The sequence below is a fragment of the Palaemon carinicauda genome, chromosome 5, assembly GCF_036898095.1.
Source record: "Palaemon carinicauda isolate YSFRI2023 chromosome 5, ASM3689809v2, whole genome shotgun sequence".
In the NCBI taxonomy this organism is placed as follows: domain Eukaryota; kingdom Metazoa; phylum Arthropoda; class Malacostraca; order Decapoda; family Palaemonidae; genus Palaemon; species Palaemon carinicauda.
The window spans coordinates 166,743,536-166,760,796 of NC_090729.1; the positions used below are offsets into that span (position 1 = coordinate 166,743,536).

At 44.3% G+C, this 17,261-nt stretch overlaps 2 protein-coding genes and 1 long non-coding RNA gene across 3 annotated transcripts in view; 1 reads left to right on the forward strand and 2 right to left on the reverse strand.

Moving 5' to 3' along the window:
• Positions 1-10,043, forward strand: part of LOC137641585 (uncharacterized) — a 31,151-nt gene extending 21,108 nt beyond the window's left edge. The window contains exon 3 of the long non-coding RNA XR_011044549.1: positions 9,823-10,043. This is a non-coding gene — a long non-coding RNA (uncharacterized lncRNA). The remainder of the gene's footprint in view (positions 1-9,822) is intronic.
• The window catches only part of LOC137641584 (nucleolar protein 4-like), a 342,312-nt gene that overhangs the window by 169,655 nt on the left and 155,396 nt on the right, over positions 1-17,261 (reverse strand). The window lies entirely within an intron of this gene.
• LOC137641583 (phosducin-like protein 3) overlaps positions 1-17,261 on the reverse strand; it is a 110,381-nt gene that overhangs the window by 22,150 nt on the left and 70,970 nt on the right. The window contains exon 4 of the mRNA XM_068374292.1: positions 12,757-12,906. Within this exon, the coding sequence (XP_068230393.1) occupies positions 12,757-12,906 (150 nt within the window). The remainder of the gene's footprint in view (positions 1-12,756; positions 12,907-17,261) is intronic.

The window sequence follows — 17,261 nt, forward strand, 5'->3', positions numbered from 1 at the left end:
GAAGGATCCGTTTCGACGGTGACTGAGGACCCCCAGTTCACCGTGACGGCATATCAACCTATGCCGTTAACCTCTTCAGCACCAACTCCCCAACCGACTACACAGGTCGACAGGAGCGAGGCTAGAGTCGATCCAGCAGATGTTGGCAGTGTTGCGGAAGGAACAAGAAGAGATAAAGCAAGATCTCAAAGAGACGAAGAGAAAGTTACAAGAAGGGAAACACCCTGGCGTTTCCAGGGGCTCCGCTAAGCCCCTTAAAGTATCTGACCTCCCTCATTGCTCCGAAACCAACCCCTGGAGGTATACGGAACACATGCCCATGATGAATGGGAAGCTTTATATCTCCGAGAAGTTGGGGGCCTAACCCCTTGAAGATCTTCAATTCTGGCCCAGCTTTTCAGCGTACCCAGATTGCTATGTGAGACTGCCAGATGAACCTGCATCCCGCGAGGACACGGTACCGAAGGAAGTCATTGTCTTCGAACATGACAAGGCATAAGCCATCCTTAACAAGACCCTCAAAGGAGCCGGATATACCAACTCCAAAAGTCTCAGCATTGAGCAAGAAGCACCCAACCTTCATTGCTCCTTCCTCCGGAGCTTTCCCATTTTCGGTGAAAGCCCTCAAATGTGTCATGAAAGCAGTCAAAGAGGGCAAACCCTGCCCAATTCTAGAGGAATGCAAACCATTATCTCTAGCTATGTCCACCTGTGAGGAGAAGTGGAAAGAGGTACATCTAACCTTCTCCGTCTTGAAGTTGGATCCAGAGATAGCAAGCCAGCAGTTTAATGAGAACATTCCAAAGTTGCCAGACTCGAAGTTGGATCCAGAGATAGCAGGCAAGCAGTTTAATGAGAACATTCCAAAGTTGCCAGACTGTCTTTTGAGAAGGGAACAGGAGACGAAAGAAAGACCTGCCGCCTCCTTGTCTCATCAGAACTGCTTGGAAATGTGTGCAGGCCTAACTAATGCCCCAGATATGTACATGGTCTTACCCAAGTCCCACATGGGTACCCTTGTGAAGGACTTATATGCCTTTGTCAGGTCAAGGAGGACCTGTAGAGAGCATGTGTTTGCCGCAGCAACGGTGAAACTTGAACCCAGAAAGCTGATCTCATCATGCATCTGAGGCAAAGACCTTTTCCCACAAGATGTGGTTCAAGAAGTCATTGCCAAAGCGGCCACGAAGAATAGGAACCTTCTCCAGAAGTGGGGCATGTCTTCAAAAAGGAAATCTTCCTCAGACAGTGGTCCCCAGCCTAAGAACAAGAAGGCAAAGAGACCACGTAGACCTCCACAACTTCCGACCGTGACCATGGCCACAGTGCCTAAATGGTAGCCCAGCCGCAAACCACCTTCCAGATGGTCCCTCAGCAGCTGGTGGCCCAGTCACCTGTCTTCAATCCAGGTTTTGAGAGGCACACGACCACCTTTCGGCCTTACAAAGGTAAGGGCCGAAAAAGAGGCTCCTCCGGAAACCCCCCAAGGGATGGAGAGGGACGCAGTCACGGAAACAAGTCCTCAGGAACCTATAAGCAATGAGAGGTTCCAGGTAGGAGGCAGACTTTTCCACTTTCGGGATCGTTGGACCTCCGATCCCTGGGCCCCTAGCCTAATCACGAATCGATTCTGTTGGAAATGGAACAAAATTCCATCCCCTTTCCCAGAATTCTTCCAACACTCCACCCTCTTGTTGGAAGAATATACCTCAGAACTCTTGAACAAGAAGGTAATAAGAAAAGTGAAGTCCATCAAATTCCAGGGAAGGCTGTTCTGTGTTTCCAAGAAAGACTCGTACAAACTCAGAGTCATTCTAGACTTGTCTCCACTCAACAAGTTCATCGAGAACAACAAGTTCCGGATGCTTACCTTGCAACACATAAGGACCCTTCTACCAAAAGGGGCGTACACAGTCTCAAGAGACTTGACAGATGCTTACTGGCACCTACCAGTCAGTCGCCCCCTCTCCTCCTACCTAGGATTTAGGCTACAGAAGACAAAATATGTCTTCACAGCCATGCCCTTTGGGCTAAATATAGCTCCAAGGATATTCACAAAGCTAGCGGACACAATCATCCAGCAACTACGCTCCGATGGAGTTCAAGTAGTAGCATACCTGGATGATTGGCTGGTGTGGGCAGCATCCAAGACCACTTGTCTGCAAGCGGCCGGAAAGGTGACCCAGTTCCTGGAGCACCTGGGCTTCAAGATCAATCGCAAGAAGTCTCGCCTTTCTCCAGCTCAGAAGTTTCAATGGTTAGGAAGCCATTGGAACTTAGTCACACCACCTCTCCATTCCATTAAAGAAGAGGAGAGAGATAGCGGGAGCTGTCAAAAGACTACTGTAATCCAACACAAGAGGATTTCAAGATGCCAACAGGAAAGAGTATTGGGCTTGGCTCTCTCCAGTTTGCAGCAGTGACAGACCTGGTGCTAAAAGCACAGCTAAAGGATGCGTCAGGAGTCTGGAGAAGATACGCATCAAACGCTCAAAGAGATCAACGAAGGTTGACCCCGACCCGATTGCGCACGCTATTAAGGCCGTGGTCAACAGTCAAGAGCCTAGCACGGACAATTCTCTTGCAACCACCAAAACCATCAGTGGTAATTCACACGGACACCTCCCCGGAAGGATGGGGGAGGCCATTCGCAAGAAAGGAAAGTGCAAGGGAATTGGTCGCACCAGTTCAAAACTTTTCACATCAACATCTTGGAGGCTATGGCAGTCTAACTAAAGCTGAAGAAACTATCCCTTCGCAGAGCGTCCACATCAGACTGGTCCTGGACAACAAAGTGATAGTAAAATGTCTAAATCGACAATGCACGAGATCACCTCACATCAATCACGTGATGTTAGCCCTCTTATATTTGGCAAGGAAGTGAAGATGGCCCTTATCAGCAGTTCACCTTCAAGGGTTCCGCAATGTGACGGCAGATGCTCCAGGTGAAAGCCGATAGAGACAAAGGTCCCTTGACGCAGACTCATTCTCCTTCATCTCTGAAGAAGTCCCGGAACTGTAGATCGACCTCTTCGTAACGAGCGACAACAAGAAAATACTTCGTTATATAGCCCCTTATGAGGACCCTGGAGCAGAAGCGATAGACGCCATGTCTCTCGACTGGAAAAAATGGAACTGGATTCACCTGTTTCCACCAACCAATCTCCTGCTATAAGTCCTCGACAAACTAAGATCCTTCAGAGGAACAGCTGCAGTAGTGGCCCCCAAATGGCCCAAAAGCAATTGGTTCCCTCTAATTCTAGAATTGAAACTGAAGCTGTTTCCTCTGCCAAACCCAGTTTTATCCCAACTGGTTCAGAAGTAGACTGTTTACGCTTCATCCTTGAGAACCAACAACCTACATCTCGCCCTAGCAGCTTAGAAAAGGTTTGGGATCTTAAAGGACAAAATCGACTTTATCGAAGAGTACAAGTCAAGTTCAACTAGGAGAAAATATGAATCGTCTTGGAATATCAATAGATTTCTCTTTCTTTCTTCATCCACCTACACGAACAAGGCCTGGCTTCCACCACAATAACTGCGTGTAAGTCGGCTTTGACTAGACCTCTTATGTACGCCTTTCAGGTGGACCTCACAAGTAAAATCTTCAATAAGATATCAAAAGCATGCGCTAGACTCAAGCCGGCAACCCCTCCAAAGCCCATAACGTGGCCATTGGACAAAGTCTTGCACTATGCTTCGAATCTGAACAATGAGGATTGCACCCTAAAGGATCTAACACAAAAAGTTATCTTTCTGTTTGCAATAGCCTCAGGGGCTAGAATTAGTGAAATAGTGACCCTATCCAGAAATGAAGACCATATTCAGTTCCTAGACAGAACTGAATCTCTTCTCTGATCCTGCCTTTCTCGCCAAGAACGACCTGCCCACCAAAAGGTGGGGTCCTTGGAGAATCTGCCCACTGAAGGAAGATGTCTCTCTATGCCCAGTAGTGTCTCAAGGTCCATCTTCGAAGAACTTCAGACTTCAAGGAGGGACAGCTCTTCCAAGGCGAAACCTCAGGATCAAACTTATCCCTAAGACAACTGAGAGCGAAACTCACCTTCTTTATTCCCAGAGCGGATCCAGACACCTCACCCGCAGGTCACGATCCAAGGAAAGTTGCTTCTTCGTTGAATTTCTTTCAACACATGGACTTTGAGAGACTCCGCTCATATACGGGGTGGAAATCATCCAGTCTCTTCTATAAACATCATGCAAAGCAAGTGCACGAGATAAAACATTTTGTGGTGGCGGCAGGTAGTATCATAAAACCTGTCGTCTAGTGCTGCGATGAACAGTGGACTGTTTTGGGACTTAACAGTGTATCAGGTGAATAGGTATTAATACCTTTGAGTGAAAATTACTACGGTGATTAATAGACTGTTCTATATAGATGCAGAATCTAACCACTAACACCAGTGCCGTGTGAACATTTGAACAGTGTTGATGCATATCCAACATCTGAGTGAAACTAGACATGTTTAGCTTCACATTCATGTGAGTGGCATTTTATAATGAATTCATATATGTATATTCTTCCCTTTCAGGTCAGAAATATATATAACCATGATGTTTATCTATGCAAGGTTAGACTTCTACTTTATGATGTATACATTTACAATTTATTTTGCTCAGGAAAATAGATGTAAAAAATGTATCTGCATCTTCTTTTAACCCTCAGTAAATGAAATTGAGTCCAGAGTTTTATTCTATTCCTCTAAATAGAATCTTGAACGTACCGATGGCCAAAGCACAAAAAGGTAATCTCTAGAAAGTTTCCCTTTCATTGTTACGGATATACAACCTTTGAATCCTTGTAGTTGAATTCGACACTTTCCCTGCATGGGGCAGGAAGCCCTAAGCTAGTTCCAGGCTTGGTGGATATGACAAATAACGGTAAAGTCATATATACTGGTCTAGCAGACTATATAAGGAACTCATTCAAAGTAAAAGCACTTATACAAACCCGCAGATATAATACTTTCAAGTTAATTCTCTCGTAAGCTTCCATCAGGAAGACATGTCCAAGCCCAAAAAACGGATTTTGAGCAAAGCGAAAAATCTATTTTTGGGTGAGACAGCCATGTCGTCCTGATGGACCCACCCTTCTTTCTTAAATGACCCCACCTGAAACTACTCTGTCTGCGGCTATTCCAGCTTAAAGGCAAGTTAGGAATGATGGCCCGTAGTAGTACGCAGAGGTCTACCGGATACCTTGATAACGGCTCCCCTTTCGTTCACCACTCTTCCCCCTCAAAGAGTTAAATCTATTCGGGGTGAAGATTGCTATGTGTCGTATCTAAAAATACGTCCCCTGATATTATGCGATATCCTTAAAGCTATATTAAGGATACTTGCGCCAGGAGTTAGAATTCTGGAGACCTATGGTTAATTCTCTGGGAGTATCACTGTAGCAAATATCCCTTAAAAAGCTACCTAAAGGAACCTTCCATCAGGACGACACGGCTATCTCAACCAAAAATAGATTTTTCACTTCGCTCACAATTCGTTTTAACAAAACAAGAGAAAGATAAATTAGATAAATGTGCCTGAGTGTACCCTCAAGCAAGAGAACTCTAACACAAGATAGTGGAAGACCATGGTACAGAGGCTATGGCACTACCCAAGACTAGAGAACAATGGTTTTGAATTTGGAGTGTCCTCCTAGAAGAACTGCTTATCATAGCAAAAGAGTCTTCTACCCTTACCAAGAGGAAAGTAGCCACTGAACAATTACAATACAGTAGTTCACTCCTTGGGTGAAGAAGAAATGTTTGGTAATCTCAGTGTTGTCAGGTGTATGAGGACAGAGGAGAATCTGTAAAGAATAGGCCAGACTATTTGGTGTATGTGTAGGCAAAGGGAAAGTGAACCGTAACCAGAGAGAAGGATCCAATGTAGTACTGTCTGGCAAGTCAAAGGGCCGCATAACTCTCTGGCAGTAGTATCTCAATGGGTGGCTGGTGGCCTGGCCATCGGTTGAAGCAGAAGACCTGAACTGGTACATATGCAGGAGATCCCTGGATACTGGATGAATTTGGTAGACTTCTTTCTTTCAGATTCAAAGTAACCATGAAGTCAAAGTAACCATGAAGTCCCCCATTCTGACAGCTTGAACGACTGTAGATGCTGTCTCCTTCTTGAACTTGGTCTGCCTGATGAACAAGTTCAGAGCTGAGAAGTCGGTGAAGGGTTTCCAGTTTCCAGACGCTTTCTTGACACGAAAGAGTCAACTGAAGAAACAGAGGCTCTCATCGTCTATCTTCTGGAGACCTTAAGTTTCGATCATCTTTTGGAGAGAATGAGGTTTCTATGAGCGCACTATGTATGATATGTCATTGAAGGAGGAATTAAAGCTTATGAATGGGATGTGGTACTTGGACTGCTGAATGTGGATGGGCCTCTACAGACATATCCCTCGTGGTAGTGAAGTAAGGGGATTGGATTACTGATCCTAACAGTTACTTCTTCCTCTAAACTTGCCTCTTCCTCTAGGACGACCTTGAGCTTACCTGGATTGAAAGGAATGAGCTGGCTTTTTCAGTATGGACTGCATGTTCGACACCTTTACCGAAGACCTACTGGAGATAGATACAAAGCCGTGGTCTGGCTGTGCCCGAGATGGAGCGTTGAGGCTGTGAAAGAGTCTGCCCTCTTACACCAGTTCTCTGTTGCAAGGGAGATGTTCTGTTGAGGAAAAAGAAAAGTGTTCTAGAGAAGCATTACTCAAGATCGACCGTTTCAGTTTCCAAATTCGTTTGTGAAACCTGGCCATGATCGCATCCCAGCATTTTGGAACCCTATTTGCCCACTGGGAAGTCGGTTGAAACATTAGATACTTCACTGCCTTTGACCCTAAAAATTAATGCTTTTCAAGGCCGCATTCTTTTTGGGATTGGACAAGTCCTCAGTGCTGGTAAGGTAGCCAACTATATCTGCCCAGTTGTCAATCCAAGATGCCGCTTGAAGGGCTTTCATGGTGGTCGACTCCATACCTGAAGCTCCTGCTTGGTTGAAGGAAACAGGGATGGAGTATCCAGCGAGCAACCTGGAGTCGGCTTGGGTACCGAGGGGTTGAGACACAAAGGTGAAGGGTTGGCATCCGATATAGGTTGCTTTGGCATCAGAGTAGGAAGCAAGCAAAAGGAGCATGCAGATCTCAGCAACTCCTCTCTGGTCCACGGTAATTCTAAAGTGGGTCTGGTACCAGGAGGAGAGCCGCACAAATAAAACCACGGTAATCCTAAAGTGGGTCTGGTACCAGGAGGAGAGCCGCACAAGTAAAAGACCAATCTTCTGCCTTTCGGTGATGAAGATTGAGCCTCTCCTATCCAGTGACCAAGCTAAAATACTGCAAGAAAATTTGACTGTTTCTGCCACCTTAGAGAGGGGCCGGGGGTGTTGGGTCTGTCGGTGGAACATCGTAAAAACCTCAGACTCCTCATCTGACTCGCCCTCTCCCTCATCAAAGTCGTCAACTTAGAGGGTCTGGGAAGATAGAGCTCTCCAGGTGGTGATCTACTACTGAGATGTTTGATCCTAGAATCCTGCTGCTGATCATGGGGTGCAGTTTCTTTGCGAAAAGATGACTTGCAATTCCCCCGAAGATCCTTACTTTCCCTAGTAGCGGGAACCAGTGCTGCAGGGAACAAAATACAGTAGGTTGTATCCTTGGGTCTCCTGGTTATCAGTAAGTGGAAGGAGCATCCACTGCCTACGAACCAGTTCTGGGTTCTCATCTGAAAAGTTAATGGGTGCTCATCTGAAAAGTTAATAGGTATCAACCTTTACGAATCTGAAAAGGAAATCTTCCTTGGAAAAAGGGAGAGCTTATGTGAGTGATGCGTGGCGTCTCCACGAGGTGATGTGGCAGGGACTTGGTGTATACGTTTCTAGAACCTATCTCTCAAGTTATCTGGCAGATGTAGAGTTAATAGAATCGTAGCGGTAGGTCTAGATGGGCCTGGAGCACCCATCATGTAGCTGCAGGGCACTGAAATTGTCAAAAGCCAGCAAGGGTTGACGAGGCCGAAATTTGTTTGTGAAAACAGGAGAAGTAGGATTAGGGGGAAGCTTACCTCTCCTTTCTCTTCCTCTTGCAGGTGAAGGTTCTGATTCCCCCAAACGTTGACGCTTCGATGTAGGGGAAGGTCTACAAGGAAGAAGCTTGTTTGCAGTTCTTGCAGACAAAGCGCTGGCTCTTGGCGAGACTATACGAGCGTCGCGAGAAAAGTGGCAAGCGTAGGACGCATGGTGGTTGAATGATTCGCTAAGGAGAGGGGAAGCATGAGGGTGAGGTGCAGTGATAGCGAGGTGGCGAGGAGTGCCTGGACTTCGAGGCCGAGCTTCGGTAATCCCACGGAGGTAAATCCCATCGAGAGTGTAGTGTGAGGTCGAGGCTTGGGCGTAGAAAGATCTTCTGACTGCAAAGGAGAGCTCTGGTACCTATGAAAAGGTGAGCTATGAATCTTACGATGGGTGGAGGTCCTCAAGTGTGACCTGAAGCGCTGTCGTCTACATGGTGTAAGCGAGGATCTCTGGTAACGTGGAGGCATCAGAAGAGCACAACTCTGTCCTCTTTGAAACCTGTATCAGACTATGAGAGGGAGAGTTTCCCTTGCACAAGATCCTATGACTCAAAGGTAGACGGGTAAACAGATGAAGGAGTGATTGTTGAGCCTCTCGGGGGCGAGGAAACAGAACGTCTCTTAGGAGATCGTTTGCTAGAAACTATTCTCGAGTCTGCCTTCGAAGAAGAGATATCAAACGCAGATGGCGAGACAACCTTATGAGAAGGCAGAAAAAGGCTTTGGTAATCTTCCGAAGAGCGCTGAGAAGGAAGCAGGGGCTACTGACGAGAAGGTAACTTTATCAAGAAGACCTGCGGTGAAGCCAGTAAGAGCAAGTGCAGCCTGTAAGGAAGATATCATCAAGTCTGTGTTCTGGAAATATTTCTCTTTCAAAAACCAATTAAATTTCTCATCTGACGGCAAGCCTGAAATACCCAGCAAAGGCCACTGCAGTCAAACGGCATCCGTCTCAGTAAATCAAGAGAAAAGGAAGGAAGAATTGGTGGAACTACTTAAGGGGGAGGCCAACGCAGTTTTGCTAGAGGAAGCCATAGAGCCTCCTTACCCCAGAAGGTGACCACAAAGGGGGGGGGGGGGGATAGGCCTGGACTCCGTAGACTTCGAGGAAGACCCAAAGGTAAAGAATTATCCACTGGGAGGATGGCCACTCCCTGCATTCCTTGCTAGGTGAGGCTTCAGAGCACACTTGCCCCCTGGCACGCCCGGCATAACCTGTGAGGGCACTTTGACGTTGCTCATATACAGTATGTCTCGCAAGTCTTAGGCGGCATCTCTGGACATGTCTGCATGATCAAAATTAATCAGCAAGCACACAGCAGGAAGAAAAAAAAAATATATAAGCTAATGCATAGCATAAACTGCCAAATGTACACCCAGAGGAACAAGTTCTCTCTGTGACAGCTGAAATTCAATTGAGGTTAAAGTTTGTGGCTTACAGGGTAACTACCCTGCCAGCTGTTTACACCTTGTTAAAATGTTAAACTGCCGTATTCCAGCCTTTGCTTTTTATTCTACTCCATATGTAGTAAATAAAGAATGATGGTTTGTATGCGTATAGAAACATTTAAATTTTTGTACATGCAGAATTTTATATTTAAATAATTTACTTACTACAGTACTTGCATATTTGTTTTCATCTACTTACTACAGTAATTTGCATAATATTTGTTTTAATTTTTTTACAATTTACCTAAATTCTTTGAATCTGTTCTTTTATTTTTTTGACCAGATATGAATACTGTTGTATGATTTCCAGCACACATCCATCTAGATACACATCGGATTAAGAAAAGCCTTCTCACGCCATTGAATCATGAGACAACTAACTTTTTTAATGAAATCATCACTTTAATAAATAGACAAATTCAATAACTGAATAAATCAGATGTACCTTTAAGCCACCATTGTAAGTCATATCAAGTCCTATGAAATACAGTTTCTTGTCTTTGACATGTCTCTTCATTCATTCCATGTTTAATCAAACAAGTGTGCTTATCAGCAGTCACTACTGTACAGTATATAGAAAACTGCTAATATGAAATCCACTGCAAATAGATTCTACTAACAATCTTTTGGCACATCAATTATGGTAATCAAAGTCTGTCTACCATAAAAGTGCCGTGTGTCTTCAAACAATAGCATACATGTACTGTACATGAATACACGTCCTAATATTTATGCTCTTTCTTGTATAGGGTGTATGTCTTCCTGAAGGAGTTACCCTGCTACTCTCAGAAGGCTTCCCTAAAGGATTTGCCCTCCAATAGGAAGGGAAAATCCTTACCTTGGTAGGGGTGTAAGAATACAGTACTAACACCGGAAGTCCTGAGTTTCGTAGAAAGTGAATAAAATAAAGTTGCCATCTTGTAGTCTTGCTCTCTAACAAAAGGCTAGGACCACTGTTAATAACTGTAGAAACTGTTGATTTGCAGTTGGACTATTTCATCAAAGGCTAGGCCCACCACCAATAACCAAAGTTGATAATTGCAGGGGCATGCGATCATAAAAAGCCTCTGTCAAAATATAAACCATGCCCGATGCTATTCGAAATGAGGATTTGGCTAGGGCATCCCCTGTAAAAGACAGGATCCCCTTACTGATGTAATTAATGGACGAGAGGTACCGCAGGGTTCACGACTGGGGCCAAGGAAGCTGGAGACAAAATGGGACATCAGAACAGGTACAGTACTTGGAATGTCAGCACACTAATGGGAAGATAGTGGAGGTGATGGAGAGGAGGATAGATATCCTGTGTGTACAGGAGACCAGATGAAAAGGAACAAGAGAGACACGAGAGGGAAGAAATGGAGTTGAGGTCATAGTTGGTAATAACTGGAAGGAAAAAGTGATGGAAGTAAAGATTTCGCTGATAACAGGGGATCAGATAGTAAATATAATTTCAGCATATACCCCACAGATGGGTTGCCAAAATCAAGAAGAATTATTTATACAAGAATTTGAGACAGCTATTACAACAGTGAAAGTGGAGGAGAAGCTAATCATAGGAATATACGTGAATGGCAGAGTGAGGAAGAAAAGGGATTGATACGAGTCCACGGAATACACAAGTAAAGTGGGCATTGAGTAAAATTAAAAATGGCAAGGCATCTGGTCCATCAGGATTTCAAATTGAAATGGTTAAGATACTAGGTACAGAGGGGGAAGTATGGATGCTAGATTTATTAAAAGCAATATAGGAAGAGGAAACAATGCCTAAAGACTGGGAGGTGAGTCTAAGGGGATTTATATCTAGCCAGAAAAGTGATATCATGGACTGTGGTAACTACAGAGAAATTAAACCAACAGAGCATGGTTTGAAAGTTTTTGAGAGGGTACTAGATGTGAGATTGTAAGGATTGGGAACAGAAGTATGGATTCATGAGAGGGAATGGGACTGTGGATGCCATCTTTATAGTAAGACAGCAACAGGAAAATAGGCTACAGAGCAACAGAAGCTCTTCTGTGCTTTTGTAGATCTAGTGAAGGCTTACGATAGAATACCAAGAGAAGTGATGTTTTGGTGCTTGAGGAAGAGGAAAGTCCTAAAGAAGTTGGTTAGAATGGAAGAGATGATGTACAAAAGAACAAGGACTAAAGCAATAATAGCTGTTGGGGAAACAAAACCCTTTGAAGTTAGTGTTGGATTACAGTAGGGGTCAGCATTACGCCGGTTTTTATTTGTGGTGGTCTTCGATGTGTTAAAGTGAAGGGATCAGAAATGAAGAGTTGTGGGAGTTGATATATGCAAATGATTTGGTGATTACTGCTGACAATGAGGAAGACTTACAGTCATAGAGTGGCAAGATACTTTGAAGAAAGGTGGCTTGAGATTTCGTAAATGTGGATATGACTGAAGTTATGGTGAGCAGTAAGTAAGTAAGAGACAGGATAGGTATGCATGAAAATAGAGGCTTGGTTATAAAACAGGTACAGTATAACAATTTAAATACTTGGGATCTACTATAAGTCAGTAGGGAGGATGTAAGGCTGTAGGAGGAGTGGTGTAAGATAAGAAAATGCAAATCAAGCTAGAAGTCAACATCCATAGCCCAGTAAATATACCAGAGCTAAAGTATGGACTGGAAACTTGGGCTTTAAAAAAAAAAAAATTTGAAGCAAAGCTTGCAAGTACAGAGATGATAATGCTGTGGTGGATTATGGGAATATCACTGCTCGAAAGATTGGAAAATGATGAAAAGAGAAGACTGGCAGACATAGTGAAGATTATAGAGGTGATATAGAGTGTCACGACCGAGAAGGTGCGGGCATGTGTTGAGGGTGAATGGTTAGGAGGGCTTGGAATGAACCTGTTAGGGGGAGAAGATCAAAAGGAAGGCAGAGAATTAGATGGTGAGATAAGGTGAATGATGATATGGAGAGAAGAGGTTTGGTGGAAGAGGATGCCTTTGATAAAAGGTATTGGTGAGGGCCCATCAAGCAACCGACCCCTTAATTTAGGGATAATACTGGGAAAGAAGAAAATGTAAAATCTTCAAAAGCAGTTAGGAGACTGTTAGGAGAGAAGAGAACAAAGGAAATGCATAAAAATTATAAGCATGAAAACAGTGCTGGTCAGCAAAAACAGTACTGCAAAGAACTATATGTACAGTTTGTTGTACTTATGGACTAACTCATGTGAATGGAAAAACTATTGGAAACTTACCTTTGGAAATTTGGAGGCTAATCTTGTAAAATGCTGATTGATTAAGGCACATTGTGGAATACCCTGTTTGTACAAATGGAGGAATACCCAAATACCAGGTCCAGCATTGTTAACCTTTTCCACATAATCTTGTGCATTTATCTCCATGACCTGAAAATTATATTACAGAACCAAATTTTAAACAATGGAAGGACATAGTGAAAGCAAAGATTTTATAAGAAATTTCATAAACTGGGTAAAATGCATAAAACTGATTACCAGTAGTTATATTACTGTAATTTTAATGTACTAACAATTCCTGTATGCTGGAATTTCATATCTTTCAGTGCAAAAATAAATTTTCCCTCATAAGATGTAATTTTGATGAATAAAATGACAAATTTATAAGTGATTTGTTTTTTTCCCAATTATATAAACTTGACGTTCTTTACATTGGAGTCAGATACAGTAAGAGCTGGTGTAAATGGCCGTAAAAACTTTTAAATAAGGTAAGCTTTGATTTGCAGCTAAAACTCTTCAAAATCAGATTAGTAAAAAAATTTCAGCAATATAGCTGCAGATCATTTAAAATAAAGCTTTCCTCTGAGTTAGAAGGAACTCCTTGTAAGCATCTATGACTAATCTTTTAACCAGAAAAAATAAGTCTAGTTTTGACTAATTAATACTTTAAGGGACCCAGCCGGAATGCCAATTTATGGGGGAATAGGAAGAAAAACACAAAATCCTGAAACAATTCACTGAGCTTCCTATGGCAATGGAGAATGCACATACAAAATATTTTGTCCAAATTCCTCTTACTTTAATAGAACTGTTGCATCAGCAGCAAACCTTTTACTTTACTCAAGCCTGTAAAATGTCAAATTATTAAGAACAATCAAATGAAGCTTTATTGTATGTAAAGTATTGCATTACTGCAGAAGTGCAGAATACAACACCTACTCTCATTGTTTCTCATTCTACACTGTACCAGCTGGGAATAATTATACATCATTCATAATCTGATACCAATTTCATCTAGCTATTTACCAAATATTAATAACACACAATAAATTTAATTTATTTGGACCACTAGATATTCATTAAAAGTGAAATCCACCAATGCCTACAATGACAACCTGCTTACATACCATACTCTTTCACACAAAATTTGACTCAAATACAATATTCATTACCTGTATCATTTCAATAATGTTTCTTAAGAGAATTCATTTGGTAAGCTAGAAATGAAAACTTCAAGGTCATTTCTAGGAATACAGGGTATTCCATATTCACCTTGTTCATAAATTCATTTATTCAAATCTCAACAAATCCAAAATAAGATCAAGGAAAACAAGTCCCATGACAAATTAGAGAATCTTGACTCTGTCATGTGTAGTGCATCATTGAACCTTTACTGACTGATGCACTAGAACCACTAATCAAAATGCGAGAAGTTAGGTAAGGGTTTGAAACTTGGCCGGGATCAAATTTCTTTTGGATGAATAACCAATGGACTAACTTCTAGCTTGTGAAAAATAGACGAAAGAAGCCAAGATTGTATTAAGGAGCTCATTATCTAATCCAGCAAACTAAGTAACCCCTTCGCTACGATGACAATTGCTAAATGTCAAAACATGCCAGATACGACACACGTTGGCGTACCGGTTACGTCATTTACAAATAGATGCCTTATGGAAGTTAAAATCACTTCTATATCCTACAAAAGAGTACACCACATGGTCGTATATCACACTTAGGATATTTCACTGTAAAAGCTCCTCCCCTCATGGATATTAGCCACCCTTCTCCTTTCTTCACCCACCTAACAAAGACTTTGGAATTCTAGCCTTTATTCCTGATTGTGCAACGGACATTTTATGTTACAAGGTAAAATCACGCCATTCTTTTTAGCCAGTAGAGACATTCCCTACGTGAGGCATTACTCTAACCCCCTAGCACCCCCCAGTTTAGAGATGTAGCTATCCTCAAATCTCACCTCACCACCAACTCAGAAAATGACAAATTCGAAGATAATTTGTATTTTTCCTAACCATACAAACCTTAGCTATTTACAGAGGGTTTACCTTTTAGCACAGCTGAAATGGCGAGCCATTAGAATTTAACGAGGGTGTATTACCCCCGCGCTAGTTAGCGGGGGGGGTAGGGGAGTGGTAGCTAGCTACCCCTCCCCCCCCTCACACACAGATGAATGCTCACTTTCACTTGGAGGTAGGACTTGGCGGGCAAATATGTGTAAATAGCTAAGGTTTGTATGGTTAGGAAAAATACAAATTATCTTCGAATTTGTCATTTGTTCCGTAACCGAAATACAAACCACGCTATTTACAGAGGGTGACTTACCCCTTAAGTAGGGTGGAAAGTCCCCAGCCATACTGGCTTTGGCTTTACCCGGGGACTCAGAATCCGAGTGAGTCGCACTCGAGAAAAGGAGTCCCTGCACCTCACAAGTTCCTTGCTCCGCAAGGAACCATGGAAGCTTGTGTGTGAAGGAAGAAGTGTGACCCGTCCTAGGCAGTTGACCTGGAGTTCCAGAAGGAACTCTGAGTTAGAACGTTCCCAATACCACCTCGTCAGGGTATGGGGGACGCGACAGTATTGACTCAATACTCGGAACACAAGGAAGCATGGTTTACCTGCAGAGGTTCGAGGTCAGCTATGCAGAGACCAGGATGCTGCTTCCCCGTAGAGGGGATGATGAAGAAAGAAACAAGAGCCAGACATACTTCTTTCATTCAAGCAGACTAAAACCTGATAACAATGCCCTCAACCTTCTGCTACCTGTCCAAAAAGGAGCCTGAGGTTAGACCAGCTGTTGTGTAGCCACCACAGAGCGATAGAAAACTTATCGAGACTCCTGTGGGTCACGCCATGCAGGAAGCGGGCTGCGAAGGTCATTAGACGCTTCCAGACTCCAGCTTGTAGCACCTGCGTCACAGAGTAGTATTACTCGAAGGCGAGGGACATTGCGATGTATCCACATCGTGCTGTAGGGCGACGTGACGGGGGAGGGTCTGGAGACAGGTCGAGATGAATGTCCTTGAGTCCGGGCTGAAGAGGTATACTGGTGACTCTCCCCCGTGTCCTCCTTGTGCTCCCAAATCGGCTGCAACTGAGGACAAACTGCAGCTGTTCCCAGCGCTAACCTCTCGATTCCTTTACTGGCAAGAAAGAGAAGGTCTTGGGACATCAGATACAGAATGGAGACTCGAAATCTTGAATGAATTGGACCGAAGGGCCGGGACCCCAGATTCTGAGTCTAGCCAACAACTCAGGAGCGAACCTGAATGTTGCCTTCCCCTCTTCCTTAGAAAGGGGGGAGTCGTAAGAGACCAAGAAGATTGCTTACACACTGGCCGTGGCCAGAGTGAGCAGGAGACCCAAGGCGGAATACAATCCGAGGCCTGTCGTAAAGGGTCTTGAGAAGATCTCTTAAAGGACTAAAAGTCCGAGCCATGCTCCAAGTTGGAGGTCTTCCTCCGACTAGGGCAGGGACGATCGTAGCTTCGCATGAGCGAGGATAGATCCAGCAGGCAGGAAAAAGTTATTCCTTTAAGCCTGAAGGTCAGGGAAAGGCTGAGCGACAGGCTTCATTGCCGAGAGCGGAAAGGAGTTTCCTCCCGCCGAAAGGCAATAAGACCGTTATTGCTGGAGAAGAGGCCTCAAGGGAAGAGGTATATCTCCCACGGCACCAACCACCTTAGACTCTTCACTTTGCCTGGAAGACCCCTGTGGATGACTATCACAGATGACGCGACCTCCGTACCGCGACTGTAGCGGGTTGTCTCTTCTTGAAGAGGAGGCGTAGTGTCTCCAGGCATGAAGCCGAAGCGACGCCCCGGTTCGGAAGAGATGTCGCAGTGTGGTTGCTTGAGTAGTCTGCGCCGTGGGAGAAGCTCTCCCGGGAGTTCCGTCAGGGGAAGCAGAGGGTCCAGAAACCGTTCTACGCATAGTCCCAGTGGAGCTCTCCCATTTCGGTTGACAGACAACCTGGTCTTGTTGAGACCCATTGTCCACAGACAAAAAGGAGGGAAGACGCAGGCGTCGAAGTTGTCCCACCATCACCGGAATGCATCTTGCCAGAGTCCCGGGGTCTGAGACTGGGGGGAAGAACAGCGGAAGCTTGAGGTTCCAAGCTGTCGCGATCAGGTCCCCCAGACCAGTACTTGCTGGTTACCCAAGGTCAAAGACCCCCAGGTACACTCTCTCTACGAGGCTCTGCTCGGATAGTCGGAGAGAACATTCCCCTGCCTTGAATGAGAGAGCCGATGGTGGTATTGAGAGAATCTCAATCATCCCGGTATCTCTACTGCAAGATGTGAAGGTGTGAAAATGCGTCCCCTGCTGGTTAGAATACGCCAGAATCATGAAGTCGACGCGCACGGGGTGACTCGGCAGGAGCTGTAGGATCTGTAGAGGGGCAAGACTAAGGCCCCTAAGCCTGCCTGAATGATGGAGAGGTATCCTTCAGGTCTTGACCATAGGCCTGGACCGGAACATGCCCCCCC